Here is a 26,583-nt window from a genome sequence, read left to right on the forward strand (position 1 = left end):
TTTTGCCCATTCAGTGGCCCCAGTATTATTTTCACAAGGACAGGAAGTGGGGGAAAATCTCTAAGAGCAACACAGACCGCAATAATTTTATATTTTATTACATTTTAATGATTGTTTCCAGCCATCTCATAAAACCTGTTAGTCAATATACCAACAAATATCCCTATTTGTAATTCCTGCACATACTACATACAGCATTTACATGATATTTCCCCTTTAAAATAGATTTTACTTGAAACCTGTGCTGAAAAAATATAGCTAGGCTGTCATTGCAGACCTCTCTTTCTGAAACTGCAAACTTCAAATCAATGCACTGCATGCAAAGCCAGTGAATTCAACGGTTACTAAATCACTGACCCAGAAGCATACAGGTTAGACATTTTGACTTCACTGGCTGCATGCTTATTATGGGTCAGTGATTTGGAAAGCTTTGAAACCAGACACAGCTAGGCAAGCAGCATTCTCAGAAGGTGGTCAGCAGCAGCAACAGTCTCCACATTTCTCCCATGACAGGAGTTCTTTAATACGCTTTTAATATTTTCAGAACAAATTATCCTTGAAAGCAGCTACTGCAGTTAAAATACCTGCACTGAGTTTACAAATACATTAAGAAAAACTACTATCATATTTAAAAGTCACCAAAAATATCAATGCTCCAAAAATTATGTCTGTAAGCCTCATTGTGATACTATCCCTACAAATATCTTTAACAGGTCAGCCACCTAAAATGCAAGCTAGAACATTTGCTTTGGCTTGAACACAATTCAATAAATATTTCCTGCTACGCTTTCCACTGTCAATTGATATCATAAGACATATTTTATTTGAAATTAGTGGTGTCTAAAGCGCACTAGATTTAATTATTTGTAATTGCCTAGTTGTTGCCAGTATGTGGCCATTTTATGACACCGGAGTCTACAGTGTGGGTCAGGTTCAACTGTATATCTTTTCAACACAGAATTAATGTACTATTGATAGAACCATTACTGGAACCAAATTAAAGTCTGAGCTGATGGATTGGTCCGCAGGGTGCTGTCAGACATGAAAGGAGTAATTAGTATTCATTACTTCATACTCCACAACATTCCAATTATTAATGAACTTCAACTGTTGGACTGCACCAAATATATCACAACCATCTATTTAGCCATTATTTCAAGGGAGGAATTTATATCCTGGCAAGTCATTAAAACATCCAAAACTGCAATATTGTATATTGGATATTACTAGGAGTTGTGTAGTATGTACATTGGGAAATGCATTATTCATAATGTTCAAAAAAAAAAAAAAATCATACATTTTACGTGCAGTTGTCATCCTTGCTTATTGTAATTTTTAATCCACAATGGTTAGGGTAAAAAGATTATTTGCACAAAACAGATTTAACATTTTAAAGTGAATGTACAGTAGGTCATAGGTGTCAGAAAGCACACCTTGAACACAATATTTTCAATCTAATAGAGGGACATGTAGCATTACTGGAGTTTCCACTGGAAGATATTGCTTTTCTATGTACACCCATTCTGAATTTCCCCTCACATTTTGCACGGTAGCAGTGTTCTTTGTGACAAATAGGGAGGATTTCACCAATGAGGACACAGACAGCATTAAAGATCGGATAAGATTTCTAACCCTTATCCATTATGAACACTTTTGCCTAGAAAAATAGACATGGGCTGGAGATGCTCTTATAAAACCTCTCTTTGATTAGATATACATCATATTTTATTTCTGCCCATCACCCTATTTCGGTGGGTGTTCTTAACTTCCCGTCCCTTTGATACACATACAAAAAATGAAGGGGAGGGGCATTTATTTAAGCCCTGGCTATAATAAAGAAAATATATAAAATGTATGTGAAAGCAATATTCATTTTCATCAAACTATATAACTATAGAATATTTCATAGGGTATTATTTAAAGTGTATGTCCAATCATAGAGTAAGGAAAGGTTCCGAGTTAGGGTAAAGGTTCCATCAGAGGGATTTACACTCCCTTCCTGAGGGTTTGGACTTTACCCTATTTAAAAAAAAAAAAAAGTGTTTTTGTTCTGTATAGTGAAACCATGATTGCCAGGACAGGAATTAAAGGGGAAATATATCCACAAGAGCCCCAGAAATATGAAATCCAACAGGGATTTTATTTTTCTTCACTCTATCCAAACCAAAGAAAAATGGTTTTGTCTGGACATAATTCAATTTTTGTTTTGGTCACTTTTTCCTTTTTTGTTTTTTTTTTATTTTTATTTTTTTTAAGGTCAAGTGCCTGATGAAACTTTGCAGGCAGCCAGGGGAGAGGCTATCCCAGTTTAGCCATTAGCCACTTTAATTAGCCTACATCTATAGAGTGGCCACAGGCTCCCATAATGGGGACTGCTAGGACTACCTCATTGAATATCTTTACTTGGCTGCCAGTCAGGAGGAAAAAACATTTTCAATAGGCTGTAAAGTCAGGCAAGGGTTTGAGCAGCACAACCCACAGCACCAATAACAAGTGCTCATGCTACAGAGTCTCAGAGGTGGGTCTGTCTCTGCCAACACCATAAGCCTCACCGAAGTTATTGTACAGGCAATTGTTATTGGAAAGGTGGGCAAGGTTGCACCAACATTGGCCTGGCTTTGCAGCTCCCCTGCCCCTCTCCCCCACCAACCCAAAATCACACATCTCAATGTGTAAAGAAACAGAAAAAAATGCATTTGCAGCTGCAAGGCTGATAGAATATCCACTGCAGTCTAGTTCCTTTTCGCTCAAAATTCCAACCTTGCAGCATGCACAGTGCTGAAGATATTTCCACAGACTATAATGGCAGTCCCATGCACATCTCAGTGTAGGCACTTGATGAACGGACTTTACCAATGTACAAACACAAGCCTGTGAGATCTGATCTCTGAGCAGAAAGGGAAGTAGGCATGAGGGGTATGGTGGTTGTGGGTAGGCCCTGCAGCTGAAAAAGCGGCTTTGTTTTCTCAGAGGGGGGTATGCAAACTTGGGATAGGCTGGTTAGTAAGGTGGGAAGAGGATGGGATGGAGGGGGAGGGGATGGAAGTTGGGAATGTATTGTGGTGTAAGTGCACAGGTAGCTGCTTAGCTGTCTTTGGCTTCCATTATTTACAGCCGTAGAACCTGAACAAGCATGTTGTAAATGAGAAAACTACTGGAAAGTATTACCTTCAAACTCTTCCTACTGAACATGCACACTGTGGCCCCATGCATTCCTGCTAGTTAGCTGTACTTCTCTGGACAGCTGGAGGCCACCATGAGTACGGCTCACCCACAGAAATGAACCAATCCATGCAGCATGTGTGCAGTAGGAAGAGGAACCAGCCTGGATGTTTTGATGTAAAGACTGCGTGATGCCGGGTAGAGACACACAACAAAGAATTCTCTAGTTCCCTGGTCTCCTCCTCCCATGCCCGTCTCCAGGACTTCTCCAGGGCTTCCCCCATCCTCTGGAACTCCCTACCCCAATCCATCAGACTATCACCTACTCTCCTCACCTTTAGGCACACCCTGAAAACCCATCTCTTCAGGGAAGCCTACCCCGCCCTCAGCTAATTGCCGATCTCCTCCACTCTTCCTACCACTCCATCCCCCACAGCTATTTCCTCCTGTACCACTATCCCCTCCCTCCTAGATTGTAAGCTCCAAGGAGCAGGGCCCTCGAACCCCTCGTGTATTGTATTGTTACTGTACTGTCTTGTGTACTGTCTCCCATTATAATGTACAGCGCTGAGCAAACTGTTGGCGCTATATAAATCCTGTATAATAATAATTCTGGGACAGGGAGAAAGATAAATATTTTAACAGGTTGGCTGCAATAAGAAGGGTGGGGGTTTACCTAAACTTCACCACAGGTGTTGCTGTCGTTTAATCCCTTGTTGACAACAACCTCACTGATTTCAGTTGTCTTGCAAAGTGGCTTATTGACAAATAGCTATGCCCCATGTTTCAATTAGAAATAAATGAGGGACCCATGGATTTCATTTTGCTTTGTGGCCACCAGATGGCACAAGTGTAATGCATTTTCTGCCTGTCACTGCATTTCTGTTCATACCACACTACTTACAGTACATATACTGTATATACAATGTAGAACATATTTTTTTTAAAGCAAAGAATATTGAATTCATAACAACAGTATTACACAGTCAAACATTTTACAGCCTAGGGCACAAAAACATTTTTGTTTCCGATTACAGAATGAGATCAGGTTAGTTAGGCCTTTTTAATTGAAGTGTAGTACAGCCCAGTTTGTTCTTGAATGTTTCCACAGTACAAATAAACTGCATGTATTAAATGAACACTACATAATAACAAAAGTGCATGAATCATATACATAGACTGACTGGGAGACAAAAAGATACACAGTACAAAATATTTACTTTAATCTATAGGAAATTATTTGCGCTTAGTGAAACAAAAACCAAAGAGTGCTGTTCCCAAAAAAGTCAAACAATAACCTTATAACAATTTAAATGTACACTTGGTGCACATTTCTACATATATAACAATACAATATGCACTTGTGAACCTTCAATACAAAAATGCTAACAAATCACAACTTTATAATAAATAAGTGCAATCCGCCATATGAAAAGTGAAACAGCAATATAAAAAGTGAAAAAGTGCTCATATATTCTCCAGGATTCAATCAAATCTTGAAAGGTGATGAGCAAACGTGATTCTTCCACCAAATGATCAGCCCTTACCAAAAATATTGATCTCACTTTACAGAGACCAATACATGCTTGTGTGCTCGTACTCAGCACTCATCACACTGATGGGATACTTTCACCGCCTTCTCAGCATATATGTTGGACTGAGCACTTTTTATATGGCTGGTTTCACTTTTTATATGGTGGATTGCACTTATTTATTATAAAGTTGCGGTTTGTTAGCCTTTTTGTATTGAGAAGGTTCACAAGTGTATATTGTATTGTTATAAATGTAGAGATGTGCACCAAGTGTACATTTAGATTTTTAAAATGTTAACTGTACAGCAACTTACCGGCCTCGCTTAATGGTATTTCTTCCCAAAAGAGGGTCAAGAACAGGATCAACCGTTTCATTCAGATTTTCGATTAATATAGTATCACCAGATGCCAGGGCATTTTCAATTGTGTTCAGGTAACTAAGAGCACAGAAAGAGAATTCAAATGAGTGATGAGGCACAGAATGGCATGAAAATTTACCTGGACTAAATAGTGAGTAATGTGGAAACTTAGTTGAATTTGAAGTTGAAAATGTTTTGTTTTTTGGAAACATGAATATCGTCAGAATTTCCATCAAGTTTTTAGTGAAACTGTTGACATACACCTATTTACAGCATACCGTGAAAAGTTACATTAGTAGCACATGCGTAAGTACCATTGGGTTCAGGGAAACAGTCTATTGAGCAAGTTCCTTACCTGGTGCACAGAAAGTGGTAAGCCTCTTTTCCTCTCCCCTTACACTTTAGGCCTCATTCACACAGCCGTATTGTTCTGTAAATCCATGCAAAGGGCCATCTTTACCCACACAGAAGGCACAGTTGCATTTAGCCACATGCTAGTGGCCTGTTCAAATCAATGACAGGAAGCAAGGATTTTCAGATGCATCAACAAGTGTACATCTGTGCAGGCAGTTTATCTGCATTCTGATCCATGCACAGATGCATTAGCATCATTGGAATACCAGAATCTAGCAATGCCTCTGTCTCTCAAAACCTGGGATTCAACAGTGAAGTTTTCAAAGTAAATGACTGAGAATTAGGGTGGAAGATCAGTCTCTGGAATAAGAGATTTAGCTGATCTCATTGAAGCCATGGATTGTTAGATAATAGATGAAGAGGTCATTGTACCACACTCTGCAAGGGGAATTCAGAGCTATGAGAATGACTGGAATGCACTAGGTTTTGATCCTTCAAAGCAGATGAAGACATATGTCTTGAAACACATCCTGTTGGGGAGATCATTCCCCTGAGCCCAGATGTTGTCTGCTGAGGAAATCTGCCTGCCTGTTCTTCACCCTGAGAATGTGCATCGTTGAGATCTCAGAAACATGAATTTCTACCAAGGAGTCTACTTCAGCTGCTGTAGCAACACTCCTTCTCCACCATGATGATTGATGGCACACAGCCACAGCTGTGGCATTGTCTGACTGAATCCAGACTGGATGACTGGTCAAAACTTTTAATTGTAAGGGAAGAGAGTACCTGCCCTCTGATAACACTGTTCAACAAATTTTTATTTTTTGCCAGTTTTGGAAACAAAAGGATCCATTTCCTAATGAATTTCACATTCTGAGTTCAAATATAACAATGAAATTTGTCAATTGGCGCTAGTTTTTCTGTAAACGGAAAGTTTTCTACTATAGGCGTAATGACTACATAATGCACAATAATTATATAGATAGATGTCTTTCCACAAATATAAAGCAAGTGATATTGACTACATAACAAAGCCTAAATGGCATAATATATTGCATAGGATTACCAAGAAAAATTATAGCCATAAGGTAAGTTGAATCATTTTAATACTTAGGATTCTCACTAGTTTTGTCTTCAGTTTGTGTCGGTTTTGCTTCTCTTGGCTTTTCTCTTCTATTCGAGGAAAGGGCTATCTCTTACAACTGCACGTGACTACACGCTTCAGGTTCTTCCTCACTTGACTCAACCACGAAGGATTCTGGTGCTTTAGGAATTGGTAGCCCCTCTCCATGAGGAACTGGACGTATTGCCGATGGAATATTTGGATAGTGCACAGATAACTTTTTCTTCTTATTTAGCCCTTTTACAATTGGAGGCACCATACAAAAGTAACAATTACTAACATGATCTGTTGGCTCTCTCCAAATCATTGGCACAGCGAAAGGCATAGATGCCTTTTTTCCATTCAACCATTGCTCCAGTGCCGTCCCACAAGAATTGCAGCATATATGTGGTGCCCAGCTCTTGTCCTGGTCTCCTATCTTGCAGCCAAAATACAAGTTGTAGGCTTTCTTAATCATTCCTGTTATCCTCCTTTTTGTGAGATAAAAGTTATTTCACCGCAGATATAGCAGAAATTATCTGCTTTATTCACACAAGTTCGAGGCATTACTGAGTAGCCTATATAAGCATAAAATGAAATGTAAAGACGCTGTCGAACTACAATCAGCTACAGATACTGCAGCTTTTATGCAGTGAAGTGATGCAATTAAAGGCTAATATTGCATCATCTCAGTATACATGCAATTTTCTATTGGTCACCAGTATCAATTGCGCAATATGCAGCTGAAGTTGCATCATAATTTTGAATGGCTTACGTCATTAGATGGGTGAATATATCATGGAAACTAGATCAACATTTTTTAGGGTCATTTTCGTTTTCAGCACCCCAAAATTATGTAAGATTAGCTAATTTTATGCCCAAAACTTTTTACCTGTTGAACAGTGTAATGGAAAGAAGCCACCACCATAAGAGACATCTTTGTTCAAGGATATAACTGGATCATCTTATCCAGGGAAAGGCTGGACGTGTCCTATGCTGAAAGGATGTTTCATTGTAAAATTCTGACTGGGACTTAACAAAGGGAACTGCTTAGAAGGTGGATATCATCAGCAACTCTGTAGAGAAGATCGGCATCAGGACTGAAGTTATCAAATCTGGGGTAGAAAGACCACTACTTCTGGAGCCAAGGCGAGACCAAATGAAAGAACCACAAACTGAGTGGTTTTCCCCACAACAAAGCACAGAAATTGCTGTTGAGCTGGAATGATAGCCTACACATTCTTTATGCCGAAAGATGCAAAATCTCACAATTGAAAAAAATAACTAACCAAATAGATTCCATCCAAAACTTTTGAAGGCATACAAAGGTGCTAAGAGCCTTTAAATCTAGGATGTGGTGAAGGCCTTCTTTGGGTTTTGGAACTGTAAACAGATTTGGGTAAAAACTTTAAAACTTTGCAGTTAAAGGAACAGGAAATCATGGTTGAGGAAAATTTGAAATGATCTTATAACCTGTGGATATCACCTCAGAAAAAACATGCCACTACAGGCGGTGGCGGGAAAATAAAGTGAAGATCAAGGCCATCTTCTGTTTTGTAGCTTTCACCATAGTTCAAAACTACTACACATGGCAAGGTTCAGGCACATACTGTACCATTTCCCAGCTGTCAGATAAACACTATGCACAACCCATAGTAAAAATAAAAAGGAGGAATGTCTAGTGCATCAATTGCCTAAAACAGTGCTCAGTCTGAGTAGACATAGTGCTCGTTCTCTGTAGCAAAGATTAGTACAAGCCAGCCACAAGTTTTAATGAAAGCAGCCATAGGTAACAGCAAATACTTAAAAAAGGAGAAACTACTGTACACAGCTTGGATCCGGGATCCAAAGGAGCTCAACAGTGATGCAAGGATTGATCTGAAAGCTGACACTTATACACCACAAGGTGCCGCCATTTGGAGCCACACATCATTTCCTCACAAAACACCATCAACAGGTCCTTGTCCTTCCTACAAGGGCTTTCAGAAGCAGAGCTGTGGTGTACAATGGTTCACTCATTTACATGCGTTATTATGTGTTAGAACACATAGGTGTAAATGGCCCCTAAATCTTGAGAAAAATCCCTTAAAGAAACTAAACAGTTTCAGGTCTAGGGCCCTTATGACATGGACTTAAAAATAAGAAGCAACATGCTATTGTGTTGCTTTGGCTTGCGTTAATTTGCTCTTGACTAATTTTGACTTGCTTTCAGTTGCTTATGATTACCTTAGGAGTTTCTTTAGACTGCTTTGAGTTGCGTTTAGGAAGCTTCTGAAATTCTGAGCTACTTTGTGCATTCATGGCAATTGCAGAACAGCAGGAGGAAAGCTATCCAAAATCAGAAAAATGCCCATGTGCATAAACCCACCTTGCTACAGCAAAAAAGAAGCTGCCATCTTAACATTTGATTTGCAGTTGCCATGATGCTGCACATGTAATCAGTTATGACACCAGCCATTCAATGGCTTGACAGTTCAGTTAAGAGAACAAGCAACTGTGACAGTTATCATTCATAGTATGCCTTGCAAAACAGTTAAATCAATTAGTTCCACTTTAGTCCTCAATCACATTATACGTGCATGAAAACTGATGGAAAAAATGTACAGATTTGACTTGCATAAAATATTTTGGGATTGTTCGCACCATGCACAGGCATCTGAATCAAAAAAACAAGGACTTAAAGCAAATAGCATCTTTTACTACTAGAATTCATTATCATAATCACCTATCAGGGTTGGGCAAAAAAGGTGGGGATTGCCTGAGTAGGTCCACTATTCATGTATGCCCAAGGCTAAACACAGGAATATAAAAATAAAATGAAAACTGCTCAGAACAGAACAATTTATATCCAGCAACAGAAAGTTACACTTTGGCAAGGCAGCCCATAGAACAACAATAATATATATATATATATATATATATATATATATATATATATATGTTCAATTCCCAACCATGGCGCCTCCTGCATGAAGTTTGCATATCCTCCCTGTGCTTGCGTGGGTTTCCTCCGGGTACTCCGGTTTCCTTCCACACTCCAAAGACATGCTGGTAGTTTAATTGGCTCCTGTCTAAATTGTCCTAGTTTCCCTGGCCATGCTGAATCTCCTGCATGGTAGGGGTTGGGGAAAGACCTGGCAACCTACCCTGTAAAATAATTGCTAAGAGAATTCATGGAAAAAGTCGCTTACGAGTGATGGTCCATGCAATCGCCAAGGGTCGGATACGACTGAATGGATATATATATATATATATATATACAGTTGCAAGAAAAAGTATGTGAACCCCTTGGGATTACGTGGAGTTTTGCATGAATTGGGCATAAAATGTGCTATGAACGTCATCTAAGTCACAACAATAGAAGAACACAGTCTGCTGAACATAATACTACACAAACATTGGCTGTTGCCATGGTTTAATTGCACATAACATGTAAACATTCACAGTGCTAATTGGAGCCAGGAGTGAGCCAACCTTGACTCCAATCAGTGTGATGATATTGGATGTGTTGCTGACAGCTGTCCTGCCCTTAAAAAACACACACCTGTTTTGGGTTTACTGGTTTCAAGAAGCACTGTCTGATGTGAACCATGCCTCGCAGAAAAGAGCTCTCAGAAGATCTACGATCAAGAATTGTTGACTTGCATGAAGCTGGAAAGGGTTACAAAAGTATCTCCAAAAGCCTTGATGTTCATGTGTCTACGGTAAGACAGACTGTCTACAAATAGAGAAAGTTTAGCACTGTTGCTACTCTCCCTAGGTGGGGTCGTCCTGTAAAAATGACTGCAAGAGCACAGCGCAGAATGCTGCATGAGGTAAAGAAGAATCCCAGAGTGTCAGCTAAAGACCTACAGAAATCTCTGGCACATGCTAACATTTTTGTTGACACATCTACAATAAGGAAAACATTAAACAAGAATGGAGTACATGGGAGGACACCACGGAGGAAGCCATTGCTGTCCAAAAAGAATATTGCAGCACGTTTGAAGTTTGCAAAAGAGCACCTGGATGTTCCACAGCACTACTGGGAAAATATACTGTGGACAGATGAAACCAAGATTGAGTTGTTTGGGAGAACACACAACACTATGTGTGGAGAAAAAAAGACACAGCACACCAACATCAAAACCTCATCCCCACTGTAAAACATGGCGGAGGGAGCATCATGGTTTGGGGCTGCTTTGCTGCCTCAGGGCCTGGACGAATTGTTGTCATTGATGGGGAAATGAATTCCAGAGTTTATCAAGACATTTTGCAGGAAAACATACGACCATCTGTCCGCCAACTGAAGCTCTGCAGAGGATGGGTGATGCAACAGGACAATGACCCACAGCATACAAGTCATTCAACAAAACAATGGCTGCAACAGCACAGAACACGCTTCTGGAGTGGCCCAGTCAGAGTCCTGACCTCAACCCGATTGAAATGCTGTGGCATGACCTTAAGCGAGCGATTCACACCAGACATCCCAAGAATATTGCTACACTGAAACAGTTTTGTGAAGAGGAGTGGTCCAAAATGACTCCAGATCATTGTGCAGGTCTGATCTGCAACTACAGGAAACGTTTGGTTGAGGTTATTGCTGCCAAAGGAGGGTCAACCAGGTATTAAGTCCAAAGGTTCACATACTTTTTCCTCCCTGCACTGTGAATGTTTACATGTTATGTGCAATTAAACCATGGCAACATCTAATGTTTGTGTAGTATTATGTTCAGCAGATTGTGTTCTTCTATTGTTGTGACTTAGATGACATTCAGAGCACATTTTATGCCCAATTCATGCAAAACTCCATGTAATCCCAAGGGGTTCACATACTTTTTCTTGCAACTGTATATATATATATATATAAATATAAATAAAATCAACAGCACACTTACCAGCTAGTCAGCACAGACTTTTTCACGTTTTGCATTTGAATTGTTGCATAAATTTGCAAATATATGTGAAGCCACTGACTAGCTGTTAAATGTGCTGGGGAATATTTTGTATTGTATTGTTCTCTAGACTGCCCTGCCCATGTGCACTTTACTTTCTTTGTTAGGTATATATTGATCTGAGAGGTTGCTATTTTTACTTTGCTTGTTGGATTTGGTGCAGATATACACCAGAGTTCTTCATCTGCCCTTGAGCAAGTATTCATTGCACCTTCAAGGAGGAAGAGCATATTTCCAAATCATACCTGTGCCCAGTTTATTTTATATCAGCTGTAGTATCTATTCCTGTCAATGACCAGTAGGGGTGCTCATTCTGGATTTTCGGCTAGGAGGGCTTGGTGTATAGCATGATGGGGGTCCTGAATGATCTTCCCCATGAGAAAGAAACTCAGTGAAGTCTCCACAAGTTAAAGTGGAGGTCAGGAGTATTTGCCTAGAGTGGAGTATTCCAAGGGGCCCAGTGTCTCCTGATTTGAACTGTGCTACCTTGTCTGGATGAGGACTGGGAAGGCAGAGAGCCTGCGTGGTCAAGCCACCCCTGGGAGTCACAGCCTAGGGGTGCCAGAGTAACACTATGGGTTTTGGACCCCACTGTGTGAAACAGCACCTCTTGCTTTTTTCTGCACCTGTCCTCATGGGCTAGGCCTTTTCACTGAGACCTGGGCAATTTCTGATACCAGGCTACAAGGCCTAGCCATTGTATATGCACTGGCATCTTTTTTAGCTTTTAATTTCTTTCCATGTGTGTGTCACCTGAACTTTGTGTGTTTTTTCACTCATAAGTATGATAGGTGTGGGTTTTCATGCCTTCCCTGAAGTCTGAAGGGGGATATAAGGCCCAAAGTTTCCTTCCTTCCCCTGCCTGGGGGGGGGGGGTCTCTATATGGGTGAGCCCCTCTCCTAGTACTAGTTGGCTGGCTTTGGCTGATCATGAGAAGAGGGGTCTGCTGGGCTGTGATTGGGTATTTTTTGCAGATTTCACCACATTCCAAGCAAGGTACAATATATACATATAAACACATACATAGAAGATAGTGGGGCTAATTTAAAAAAGAAAAAAGCATGTGGTGCCCACAGCATGCCTCATTTTCTTATTGTTTAGTTAATATACAGCAGCCTAGTAATTACCTATGGAATCAAAACAGAAAGGGGAAACATAATGGAGAACCCCTTTTAATGGAATTTTGGTTTAGACAGTATTTGGGGACAAATTGTCCCCAAATTATACCGAACAAGATAAGATACTTAAAATCCAGCACTGTCCTTTCTACTGACATTTCTGCAAATGTAATAAGACTGTTGGTGATATCTTTTCCTAAGCACCTACCCTTTCTGTCCTAAATTTATAACTTTTAAGGCAGCTCCATATTTATTCTTAATCCATTTGATGCCTTGCTGCTGTGGATCTATCATAAGAGGCCACCGCTCGCAGTTTATTAAAATGGTGGCATTTTCTGTTGACATTCTGTCTCCAGGCAGACCTTCATTATTCCAGGCGGCTACTGTAGCATCATCAGTCAGCATGGCAATCGGGTCCAGTCCTTCCGATATTGGAATTGCAACCTGAATGGGAAAATGCAGCCAGGTAAATTAAATCTCCATTGCAAAAGTATATCTAAAGTATTACAAATGTAATGTTTTCAAATACTTAAAAAAAATCAATTGGCAAAAGCAGGTATATATATTGTAAATGTATAGGTCCTCAGCTATCTAGGCATTGTTGTTTTGGTGGTTTCCTCATTCGCTTTAAGCAGATGTACCCCTGACATTTAAGCAGATGTTAACCCATACTGCATGATGGTTAGTTTACTAAAGCAATATGTGTCATAAACAAAAAATATTTTTTTATTTTAAAAAAATATTTGTTTTAACCTATATTAACCCTTTGTTCCATCTTAGTGTTGCTGATGTCTTGCAGCCTCTATGTAGCAATACTCCAGTCAATATGCACTCCAGCATTTCTCAGGACAGTTTTACTGATGGAGAAACTAGTGGACCATGCCTGCATAATGTGTATTAAAAGATCCATTTGTGGCCATTGGAAGGCTATGTGGTAGGGTGACATGCAGGTTCACAACTTGGAGTCAGAAATAGAGCGTTGTCACCTTATAATATAAGGTATTATTTTAAGAAAAAGAAAGAAAACTAAAGAGATAATAACATTTTAAAGCTTAGGCTGGCCATAGATGATTCGAATCATGTATGGGCAGGCTGAATGTACCCAAGTTGGTCAATCGATCAACCTGGGAACAACCAGCCTGCCAGATTTTACATGCAGTTATTGCTAGCGGCTTTTAATCACTGTGTTCTCTCAGCGGGTACAGCTTACCCCCACTGGGAGAACACAATGGCAACCCATAGTTGCAGGAAAGAAATTTACTCCCTCTATGGCCTGCCCTATACTAGATTTTATTAAGTGAGTTACATACACATTAAATTGCCAATTAAAAAGGCACTAAACATATTCACCAAACATACTAAACTATCAGTGACTACTAGTGAACCCAAGACCAATGAGCTATAATGCTACGAAGAAGACTGTGTATGCTAATAAATTTGATAAACAGTAAAACACATCTGTCGGCACATTGCGTAGGTCTATCACTGATTTTCAGAATGAAAATGGTAAAGTTGTCACCTTTTGTGATTTGAGGAATGGAAGCCACATTTGCTCCAGAAGCTCCTGACGATAGCGCTTTGCAAAGGACCCCACATAAGACACAAAAGCTGCTGTCAACAATACATCGCCACATAGTGTCTTCTCCTGAGCTTCAAAGTTTTTAATAGATTCACTCCAGCGAACGTTTTCAGACTAGAAGAAACCAGACCCATGAGAAAGACTGAGCTAATTGTAGTGCTTGTCGATAAACATTTGGGTAGATCAACATCAGCTTCAAAACAGGAACATTTAAAAAGTCACAGTAGTTGAATAAAGCTATACAGATGAGAAGGCGCTACCTGTTAGACCAGGGGTGGGCAAACTTTTTGACTTGAGGGCCGCAATGGGTTCATATATTGGACCCGGGGGCCGGACCAAGAGTAGATGAATGATGTGTATGTGTCATCCATAGTAAGTATAGTAATATTTCCCCATAGTAACCATAGTAATTAATCCCCCATATAGTAATACATCCCCCATATAGTAATTCATCCCCCATAGTAATTCATCCCCCATACCGGGTGTCGGCAACCCGCGGCTCCAGAGCCGCATGCGGCTCTTTTTCACCTTGGCTGCGGCTCCGGAGCACACTGCCCACCAGGTGACAGGCAATAGGGCAGCAATGGGCAAACTACGGCCCGGCGGACCTTTTAATCCGGCCCGCGGAGCTAGGCTCCTCTCACAGTCCGCCCTGAAGACCGGTGTAGCATGAAAAACTGTCTCCTATGAGGATCTGTCCCCCTCGACGTATCTGCGCATGTGCCGGAGATCGCCGATCGGCTGCTAATGCCTGAAACTGGCACATGCGCAGATACGTCGAGGGGGACAGATCCTCATAGGAGACAGATTTTCATGCTACACCGGAACGGCGCGGGAACACGGCGAGAGGAACGCGCGGAGCAAAGGTAAGTGAATTGACACAGGGGGGACTTGGGGACTTAATATGGGGGATGAATTAATATGGGGGATCAATTACTATAGGGGGGATGAATTACTATATGGGGGATGAATTACTATGGGGGATGAATTACTATGGGGGATGAATTACTATGGGGGATGAATTACTATATGGGGGATGAATTACTATACGGGGGATGAATTACTATACGGGGAATGAATTACTATACGGGGGATGAATTACTATACGGGGGATGAATTACTATACGGGGGATGAATTACTATACAGGGGATAAATTACTATATGGGGGATGAATTACTATGGGGGATGAATTACTATGGGGGATGAATTACTATATGGGGGATGAATTACTATATGGGGGATGAATTACTATGGGGGATGAATTACTATATGGGGGATGAATTACTATATGGGGGATGTATTTTCAGTTTTAAAAATGTGGCTGTCAAAATAAATTTCAATCGTAGTTTTGGCGAGATTTGGCTCAGTTGAAAAAAAAGGTTGCCCACCACTGACCTAAGGCTATGATTGTGATTATGACGATACACTGTGGCCCTGATTAACCCTTTGCTTACTGGGCCCTTAAACCCCCTTCATGACCAGAGCGCTTTTTGCAATATATGCAGTGTCGGATTTGTTTTAAATGTTGCAATGGTTTTGCGGCTCCCAGTCTTTTTTTCCCTCTCGGAAACGGGTCCAAGTGGCTCTTTATGTCTTAAAGGTTGCAGACCCCTGCCCCATACTAATTCATCCCCCATAGTAATTCATCCAACATAGTAATTCATCCCCCATACTAATTCATCCCCCATATAGTAATTCATCCCCCATAGTAATTCATCCCCCATATAGTAATTCATCCCCCATAGTAATTCATCCCCCATATAGTAATTCATCCCCTATAGTAATTCATCCCCCATAGTAATTCATCCCCCATATAGTAATTCATCCCCTATAGTAATTCATCCCCCATAGTAATTCATCCCCCATATAGTAATTAATCCCCCATATAGTAATTCATCCCCCATATAGTAATTCATCCCCCATATTAATTCATCCCCCATATTAATTCTTCCCCCATATTAAGTCCCCAAGTCCCCCCTGTGTCAATTCACTTACCTTTGCTCCGCGCGTTCCTCTCGCCGTGTTCCCGCGCCGTTCCGGTGTAGCATGAAAATCTGTCTCCTATGAGGATCTGTCCCCCTCGACGTATCTGCGCATGTGCCAGTTTCAGGCATTAGCAGCCGATCGGCGATCTCCGGCACATGCGCAGATACGTCGAGGGGGACAGATCCTCATAGGAGACAGATTTTCATGCTACACCGGTCTTCAGGGCGGACTGTGAGAGGAGCCTACTGGGAGCCTAGCTCCGCGGGCCGGATTAAAAGGTCCGCCGGGCCGTATACGGCCCGCGGGCCGTAGTTTGCCCATTGTTGAGTTAGACTGTAGTTAAGGTACCTTTAATACATCAGCAGGCCTGTGGCTCTATTACCGTTTGAATGGCTTTTTGTAGCAAATACAGTATCTCATATTCTAAGGAAGTTAAAACCATTTCTACTTTATATGACAAGCACACAATTTAACCAACTGAATTTTTACAAAATCTGCACATAAAAAGGCCTGCTGTATATTATCTAGTATATGGGTAGTTTTCCAGCTTTCTAGAACATTATTTTCAGTGGTTACTAATAGTGTATATTTTTAAAACACCCAGAGATTAGCACAATTACTGCATCAATCCCAGGACCACAGATTTTTGTGGCCATACAGCTCCAAATATCCTACAATAAATAAGTCAGTGTAACCCCCTTACATAATCTTACACAGTCATTTGTCCCCCTTTTTTCCTATTGAGCAGGGAAGGGCCAAACCCTATGTCAGGTTCTTTATTGTTGTCTGTGTTCCTTTTTTCCAGGATTTCACCTCACTTCCAGTACATGTGATGGTAGTCAATAGGACAGGAAGCCAGGAAAATTTGTTCTCAAGGAACACAGATAGCAATAACAAAAGTAAGTAATAGTTAGAACCTCTTTTGGGATTTTACTATTTTTGGAAATCATAACTGAGGAAGTTCCCCTTGCCCCTTCCCCTTGCCAATTGACCACTGTCTCTTGGCAGTGATCAGTGGGAAAAGAAATTCTCAACATAGTCAATAGCATATTCCGCCATACTCTCACAGGCTTAGGTGCAGGATATGGATAAGAAATATAAAGATATTGGTATCCATAAGTATTTACAAAGTGGGGCAGTTGGCTGCACTCAGAATATGCTAGGGTGAAAATATGAGCTACTCAAGGTGCCAACTTTATTCCCAGAGTTTAAAAGCCAAAGTTAAATGTATGAGATACAGTAAGTGTTCAGTTAAAGTGATTCTAAAGATTGTAATTTTTTTTAATAACAAACAAGTTATACTCATCTGGTCTATGCAATGGTTTTGAGCAGAGCAGCCCAGATTCTTTTCCTTTTGGGTCCCTCACCAGCGGTGCTGGGTACTCCCAACGGCAAGCCTCTTGCTATGGGGGCACTCAAGCAGGCTTGCTCCCCCAGCCACACTGCTGTGAATGGACACTGTCCATTCACACACAGACTGTGACTCGGTCTCGCTCCTGCTCTCTCCTCATTGGCTCACTGGCTGTGATTGACAGCAGCAGGAGTCAATGGCACCCAATGCTGTGTGAGCCAATGAGGAGAGTTAGACCACGAAAAGCTGTGGCTCTCCTGAACATTGCTGGAATGAGATGGGTCTCAGATACGTGTGGGGAGGGGGGTTTGACGTGGGGAGCTACACCCTTCTGCCTTTTAGAACCACTTTAATGCTTAACATCAGGAACACAGTTAAATATACAGTTAAAAAACATACTGTACATACACAACTTCGCTTGGCAAATATTTTGTAATTCTGTATAACTGGTGCATCCCTACTAGAGAAGACAACCTGGTCTTGCACTCCCTGAGAGCAGCTGAGCAATGCAACCTAGTATAGAACCTATCCTAGCTTGTGTTTGTCAACATGTCCCATGTCAGAACATGATTATGCCTCCCTCTTCCAGTCTGAGTCCTGCTGCGTAGGAGGCCAATGTCAAAAATTATTTAGGTACATTTTCCATCTGTACCTGTTTTTTAATCAATAACTGGATTATTAGAATACAAAAATATCATTTTTTTCAAGACTACTCTTTCACAGTCCTAACATAAAAAAGAGTAAATACAACACATATTAAGCTAAAAGTGACAAAGTTAAGAAATACAAAGTTAGGGCTCTTTGTGTATTTAATATGCTTTACTCCAATATAAGCTTTTACTTACTGTGTACACATACTTACAAAGCTGCCTTTTAACTCTAGTGTATTTCATTAAAGCATTACTGAATAAATATGGTTACTTCATAAAGATTAGGTACCATTTTTTAGCAATTAAATCATGAGGAGTGCCTGAGTCACAGTGAAAGATGGTAGCAGCAGCTCCAGCACTTATTGCATTTGATGTTCTTCAGAAGTAATCATGATGCTATTAATAGCCAATAAGTAAGTCTGCCACTTTAACTTATCACCTACTGTGCAGAAAACTCTCTTCATTTAGAAGGCAAAAAAAAACTCTTGATATATCCATTTTGAGAATTCTGCTTGCGAGTAAGTCATAAACAACAATAAAAATCCGTTCTTTAATCTGCAAAAGAACTTTGGAAAAAAAACTGCAAGATTTTGTAAACATAGAGTGGTCATCTATTTGAATCTTCAATAATTTCAACATACCATCCATGTATCATAAATCATAAGTGACATTGGCTAACAAGAGTTTAAGTGCAGGAACATGCAGTGTAATACATTTCCAGACAGTTAAAAATCACTATAATTTCATTCTAATGTATTATAGATTGCTTGTAATGTCATCCTGGCTGGGATGGCCCGTTTCTAATTTTTAACAGCTGCTTAGCTTAGGAGTTAGTTAATGATTAAATATAAACTGCCTGAATTATTCGACTGATGCGTCAGCTTCCAGGTCAATGCAATAAGGAGGAAATAACACTTCAGTTATCAGTTTTCATGTGTCCTAATCAAAACATATTCATTTGCCTTTTAGATTGAAGGTCTCAATTAATCCATTTATACTGTATATTGCACCTATCCAGGGAAAAACTTTTCTAGTTGCACGTCACTTAAAGCAGAACTACACTTCATCTGGGCACCACAAGTTAAAAACTCAATTTACTTAATTTTTAATATTCAAAGCAAACTCATCCATCCATGTCTCCATGGTCATCTTGAGTAAGGGCTGATGATTCTTGTAGCATTTACTTCCTGGAAACCATCTGCCCTTAGCTTAAGCGTGCAGGAAGGAGAGTGTGCTTAGCTGAGAAAGCCCCTTCTCCCCTCCTGGAGATTTCTGGGATGTATGATATCACTTGCCTAGGCATAGACACCAGGAAGTAACTGAAGAAATGTTTAAAAAAAAGTGTAAAACAAGTAAATATGATATATTTTCCTATCTATTTACCAATGCTAGCAGCATAAGGATTAAGAATAATCAATGTTGATTGAGAGACTGACGTTTCACTTTAAATGAAAACTGCTCAACAAATGGAAATCAGGAGAACTATCAAACTAGAAAATGTGTTTTGGATAAGACCCTTCTAGCAGAACGTGGACCTCAAAGTTGTCATATTTCAAGAACTAAACCCACCGACTTAATGGTTTACCAAATGCTGTCATATTTTCTTGAGCTCTTAAACTATCAAGCCATCAAATGGCCTATGTCATAACTGATCAAATGCGGATCACCATGGCAACTGCCGACCAAACAGAGGCTGCGATGGAAGATTCCATGGCTGTAAAGGGCAGGAGGGTTTAGCTTCAATTCCCAATATTGCAGTTATATAGATGAATCATAGCATGTTCATAGTGTCTATTTTTGGTCCCTCTCACACTGATTAACAAAAAAAACACAGAGAAAACTGTGGAAGTCATTACATATAACAACACTTTCATAGTGGGATAATTTGGCAGAGAAGGAGGCAAGTGAACATTTGGCATGACAGGGTCAACTTTCCAAATGGTTTCTGGGCCTATTTGCACCTATGCACACATGTTGCAGGACACGTGGTAACACGTAGGTATTAATTGGCCCTTAGTGTGTTTTTAAAGAGAAACTATAAACTGCAGAAAACAGATGAATCCATAAGATAGATCTCAGGCTTACTGGGTTCTTAATTTATCTTACAACCAGAAAATGCACCAGGAGAGGTGACACTTCCATGCTCCCATATAGGAGGAGTAAACTTTTGGTCAGACCAGAGGAAGTATGAAATCAAGAACTCTACATTGAGAGACATACAGTACCATGCTGTGGGTAGGTCAGCTCATCACTGTCCATTCTTAAATGAAATATCCATTTTAAAAAGTTTATATATAGATTTTTTAAATCCGCACAAGGGACACTCCCTTTATTAGTGTCCCTTGCACCGCTGGTTGCTCTCTTAGTTGAAATCTGAAGTCCTATGCCCTCCCCATAAATCTTCTCCTTAATCTTCTTGTGCTGTGAGGTCAATACGAGTGGACTGTTACAGGCACTTGTCAAGAGTACCAAATATACCTGCCCTTTCTGCCCCTCTTTTCTATTCATTTTCATTCATTTGCTCTTTCTCCATTCATAGAGCTCTTGATCAGCAGAATATCAAACACAGAAAAGTTGGTACAATCAAACTGCTGACTGCACAATAGAATTAAAGGGATACTAACCTCCAGCCCCTTCACAAGCCTGTTGGCCAGCTCTATGGTGGTGTTAGTGCGATTTACTTCCTCCTGACATCGGATCTTCTCGCCAGTTGCTTTTTCAAATGACTGTGTAAGTCTTTGCAAATTGTTGTCAAGATCCTAATTTTAAAGATGACAGTTTATTACTATTGTCAGCATTTTTCTTCAGTTATACTGACAATCTACATGGTTGAATGTCCCCACAGAACAATATGCCATTTGGAAATGAAAGAATAATATTCTTGCTTCGTTCACATTTGGTTTGTGAAAATTACAGAGCGATCCTGCAGCATTTAGCAGAGTATAGAGATGAGATTGTGGCAGGAATAGTATTTATGACACCAATAAACTATCTTATAATGTAGCTACATGCATAGGCTCCAATGTTCCTTTTTCTAAGCGCACATATCTGTATAGTGAGGAGACACATCTAATGACAGACATCCCAATACTGGCTATAGACTGTACAAATGTCATCCATCTTCTGAGGAACCAGCCAAAATTCACTTTGTGGGTGGCTCTATTGTTCCCCTCCTGCTCAACACCTTTTGATTGAAAAATCAAAGGATACAAGCAGAAAACGGTTGCCCAAATGACAGTTGGATGTGACTGGATATTCAGGTATTCTGACAGCCAGTGACAGTGGAGGATTCACCTATCCAAGCTGTGTAGTATGACTGGAGGAATCTGTTACGTTTAACCTATCAGTGTATAGCCAGCCTTATAATGGGGGGAATCTGGTGGCAGTATTATCCTGCAGGGACCACTTAAATGACAGCCTTATTCTGAAGGTCCTATTTAGAGGATTAATTATTCTATCTGAGGATAATGGATAGTGGTATCCACTCTGATTACTAGACGTAATTATCATCATCCAATCTAGTCAAAACCTTCCAGCTTAGCTGACAATCGCCTAACATCTAACGTTCACCATACACTTATAGGAACTCCACGAGACATATGCTGGCTGCCACTGCTTTTCTTCTCTAGATGCTGGATGACAAGTTTTAGATCAAAGCTCTTGGATGCTGAGTCACTGACATTCTTATTCATGGGACACCCTGAAGTCAGACACAGCCAAGCATCTAATGTTTTCAAGAGAAATTCTCTACTGCTTTTAATACAACTTTTCTTTATTTGTGACAAACTTCATTGCAGGTCCATATCTGCTTCTTTTTTTGTAAAGAGAGATAGCTCATTCCAATGAATGTTTTCAAATAACTGCTAAGCTGAAGGTTCTTCATATTCACCAAATCAGTTTAATATAAAAACTGTACCCCTAGTATCTGTTTAGCTGTTTAATCTATAAAACAGGGATACAATTATGTGTGTTAAAACCTATCAATTCTAAAGTTACCAAATTTGAGGCAACACAGTGCCTGTACTGTAATATCAAACTCTCTGTAGACCCATGGGAGGAGCAGTGAGCCAATTATGTGAACAAGTAAATAAGGATTTGAGGAAATCTTCTCTGCAAATTTTTTGTTAGAGAACCAGGCTCCAGAATGAAATGTGGAGGTCATTTTGTAATACTGATGTTAGCAAGTACTGTAAAGGGTCACCAGTATATATCTCATTATATACTTACATGAAGCTTTTTCCTAATTGCTTCAAGTTTCTCAGTAGCTACTTTAAGATCATCATTGGCTTGGGACAGTGCTCGACGCTTGGGTTCCACATCACAATAAACCTACAAAGAGAAAGGAAAAGGTAAGCCAGGTAGTGGAGTGTGACACTGTGTTCAGGCAAGCTATCAGAATACTATCCAGTTATCTATTATTATTTATTTATGTCAGGTACTTACATAGCACACAGTGCTTTACATATACAGTCAGGTCCATAAATATTGGGACATGGACACAATTGTAACATATTTGGCTCTATACACCACCACAATGGATTTGAAATGAAACAAACAAGATGCGCTTTAACTGCAGACTGTCAGCTTTAATTTGAGGGTATTTACATCCAAATCAGGTGAACGGTGTAGGAATTACAACAGTTTGCATATGTGCCTCCCACTTGTTAAGGGACCAAAAGTAATGGGACAGAATAATAATCATAAATCAAACTTTCACTTTGTAATACTTGGTTGCAAATCCTTTGCAGTCAATTACAGCCTGAAGTCTGGAACGCATAGACATCACCAGACGCTGGGTTTCATCCCTGGTGATGCTCTGCCAGGCCTCTACTGCAACTGTCTTCAGTTCCTGCTTGTTCTTGGGGCATTTTCCCTTCAGTTTTGTCTTCAGCAAGTGAAATGCATGCTCAATCGGATTCAGGTCAGGTGATTGACTTGGCCATTGCATAACATTCCACTTCTTTCCCTTCAAAAACTCTTTGGTTGCTTTTGCAGTCTGCTTTGGGTCATTGTCCATCTGCACTGTGAAGCGGCGTCCAATGAGTTGTGAAGCATTTGGCTAAATATGAGCAGATAATATTGCCCGAAACACTTCAGAATTCATCCTGCTGCTTTTGTCAGCAGTCACATCATCAATAAATACAAGAGAACCAGTTCCATTGGCAGCCATACATGCCCACGCCATGACACTACCACCACCATGCTTCACTGATGAGGTGGTATGCTTAGGATCATGAGCAGTTCCTTTCCTTCTCCATACTCTTCTCTTCCCATCACTCTGGTACAAGTTGATCTCGGTCTCATCTGTCCATAGGATGTTGTTCCAGAACTGTGAAGGCTTTTTTAGATGTCGTTTGGCAAACTCTAATCTGGCCTTCCTGTTTTTGAGGCTCACCAATGGTTTCCATCTTGTGGTGAACCCTCTGTATTCACTCTGGTGAAGTCTTCTCTTGATTGGTGACTGACACACATACACCTACCTCCTGGAGAGTGTTCTTGATCTGGCCAACTGTTGTGAAGGGTGTTTTCTTTACCAGGGAAAGAATTCTTCGGTCATCCACCACAGTTGTTTTCCGTGGTCTTCCGGGTCTTTTGGTGTTGCTGAGCTCACCGGTGCGTTCCTTCTTTTTAAGAATGTTCCAAACAGTTGTTTTGGCCACGCCTAATGTTTTTGCTATCTTTCTGATGGGATTGTTGTGTTTTTTCAGCCTAATGATGGCTTGCTTCACTGATAGTGACAGCTCTTTGGATCTCATCTTGAGAGTTGACAGCAACAGATTCCAAATGCAAATAGCACACTTGAAATGAACTCTGGACCTTTTATCTGCTCATTGTAATTGGGATAATGAGGGAATAACACACACCTGGCCATGGAACAGCTGAGAAGCCAATTGTCCCATTACTTTTGGTCCCTTAACAAGTGGGAGGCACATATGCAAACTGTTGTAATTCCTACACCGTTCACCTGATTTAGATGTAAATACCCTCAAATTAAAGCTGACAGTCTGCAGTTAAAGCACATCTTGTTTGTTTCATTTCAAATCCATTGTGGTGGTGTATAGAGCCAAAAATGTTAGAATTGTGTCCATGTCCCAATATTTATGGACCTGACTGTATATTGTACATTCACATCAGTTTCTAACCCTCAAGGAGTGTCCAATCTAAGTTCCCTAACTTACATTCATACATATACATACTAGGGCCAATTTAGACGGGATCCAATTAGCCTACCAGCATGTCTTTGGAGTGTGGGAGGAAACCAGAGTATCCAGAGGAAACCCATGCAGGCACAGGGAGAACATGCAAATTCCAGGCAGGTGGTGCCGTGGTTGGGATTTGAACCGACGACCCTAGTACTGCCAGGTGGAAGTGCAAACCATTTAGCCCTGTGCTGCCCATATCTCTGCGTTTCTCCCCAGCATACAACAATGAATCAACATAGGGTTTAAACCGCCACTGCCTAACAAATAAGAATATATCATTGCTTTTGTTATAGTATTGTTATTCAATAGAAATGTGGCTGTTTTGGGGGGAGCCTGTAGATTGAAAGAAAAAGGAAGAAAGAGGAGGCATGGAGATTTTTAGAAAATGAAAGAAAAGAAAAAAAAAAGAAGATAAAGACAAAAGGAAAAAAAGAAAGGAAGCTATTAAATAATCCAAATGGAAATAGTATGAAATAAGTACCTCATAGTATTTAACTATATTAATGACCCAGGCACAGAGACCAGCTGCAGCAACTGACTTTGTACGAACTAAATCAGGATTGAAAATGGGATTATTCAGGTACTGTTCCTTCGCCACTTTAAGGCAATTCTCATGGATATGTTCCTTGTCGTAGTTTATTAAAGCTTGCAGAAAATCATCAACCTGCAACAATAAATCACATAATGAATACATTCAAATAGAAAACCAATACAAACTCTTTTGATTAATAGACTAATGCCAATATTAAACAAGAATCCTCACATGCAGCTATATTCCTACTTAGAAGGAGCTGGCATTGATCTCCTCCATAACACAATGTGGAGAACGAGAGAAAGAGATCCACACTGAAAATAGATGCAAGGAATGGACTGCTCTCCCTTATCGTTATGTGCCAGTGGGGAACAATCCCCAATCTCATTTGTTTTGTACTGCAGGGGAAAGACACACTGTTATTGCTGCTCCTAAACGTATATTTAGGCTTTTTTGCCAAAGCCCCTGAATGCAACTCAACAAAAGCCTATGTGTCCATGCACACATATGCTTTTATCAAGAGTTTAGCAGCAGCAGGGTTTGGGGGCAGTTAAACATTGCTCTCCTGAAGGTTACATGCACACTGGAATGAACGCTACTGGCAGCAGAAAACCAGAACCACGTGTTTACCCAAGTTTAGTGCGTGATTGTTTTTCCATTTCATTGGCCAGAGTACTTCTCATTGAAATTAATAAACGCCAAAGCTCTAAACATGGTGCATTTACACATGTTTTTGCAGCTTGGCATTTTTGGGCCAAAAACGTTTCTCTCCTGAATGTGATTCTTCTGTGTTCAAGAGAGGGACGTTGAACTGCCTGTAAATTCCGCTGCTCCTAAACTCTGGTAAAAACCTACTTGTGCATGGACACATAGGCTTTTATTGAGTTGAGTTCAAGGGCATGGCAAAAAAAACACCAAACGCTTCTAAACTCACAATTAGGAGCAGCAGTGTACCCAAGGGCCGAACGCAGAAGAATCACGTTCAGTTGAGGAATGCTTTTGCCAAAAATGGAAAACTGCATGTAAATGCGCACAAGAGCTCCGGCCAATGAAATTAATAAATGTTCAAGCGCTAAATGCGGTACCACGTTTACAAGGTTTAGCATTTTTCTGCTGCCTGTAGAGTTAATGTCTAAAGGCAGTTCCAGTGTACGGTTATCCCTAAAACTCCAGGCAAGTTAAAAAAGGCTACTTGGTGTCCCCTGTCCTCATTCATTATTAATCTGCATTTTCATTGTTTTGTAAGAGCCTGATTTATTCATCTTAACCCACAGTCGCATAAAGATCAAAAGCCTGATTCCTTTTTTTTTTTATCCAAGACACAGATATCTGGATGGACACACACATAAGTTATAAGAGGGAGATTCCTGTAACTGTGAGTTCCCCCCGTAGTAACGGTCAACCACTTGACAGTACGGCATAGCATCATGATACTGCTGTCTCAGCAGGAAATTCATTAATTCATGGCTGGCACATACTACAGTGCCTAACAATCTTCACTTCTAGCTTTCTGCTTATTTGCCTGTGCTTTGGGGGGTGATCTCTGTGCTAGCAGGTTTCATGCTCAGAATCAAAAGCTTATTTACAATATATAGGTGCTTTGAAGGAAGTCTGCTTTATAAAAGGAGCCTTACTCATTAAATGACTGATACTGTGAAGTGCATACTTTGAAGCTAATTAACCACTTGCCTACCAGGCACTTATACCCCCTTCCTTACC

General features: G+C 40.3%; 1 protein-coding gene across 1 annotated transcript in view; it reads right to left on the reverse strand.

The window, feature by feature from the left end:
- DNAH11 (dynein axonemal heavy chain 11) overlaps nucleotides 1–26,583 on the reverse strand; it is a 363,722-nt gene that overhangs the window by 49,657 nt on the left and 287,482 nt on the right. The window contains exons 61-66 of the mRNA XM_089673152.1: nucleotides 24,814–24,996; nucleotides 22,357–22,458; nucleotides 20,754–20,888; nucleotides 14,082–14,255; nucleotides 12,771–13,006; nucleotides 5,009–5,131 (exon numbers count right to left, since the gene is read on the reverse strand). Coding sequence (XP_089529278.1) covers nucleotides 5,009–5,131; nucleotides 12,771–13,006; nucleotides 14,082–14,255; nucleotides 20,754–20,888; nucleotides 22,357–22,458; nucleotides 24,814–24,996 — 953 coding nt within the window. The remainder of the gene's footprint in view (nucleotides 1–5,008; nucleotides 5,132–12,770; nucleotides 13,007–14,081; nucleotides 14,256–20,753; nucleotides 20,889–22,356; nucleotides 22,459–24,813; nucleotides 24,997–26,583) is intronic.

This window comes from Staurois parvus, unplaced genomic scaffold, assembly GCF_062004578.1.
Source record: "Staurois parvus isolate SC_StPar_1 unplaced genomic scaffold, SC_StPar_1.0 ptg000136l, whole genome shotgun sequence".
NCBI lineage: Eukaryota > Metazoa > Chordata > Amphibia > Anura > Ranidae > Staurois > Staurois parvus.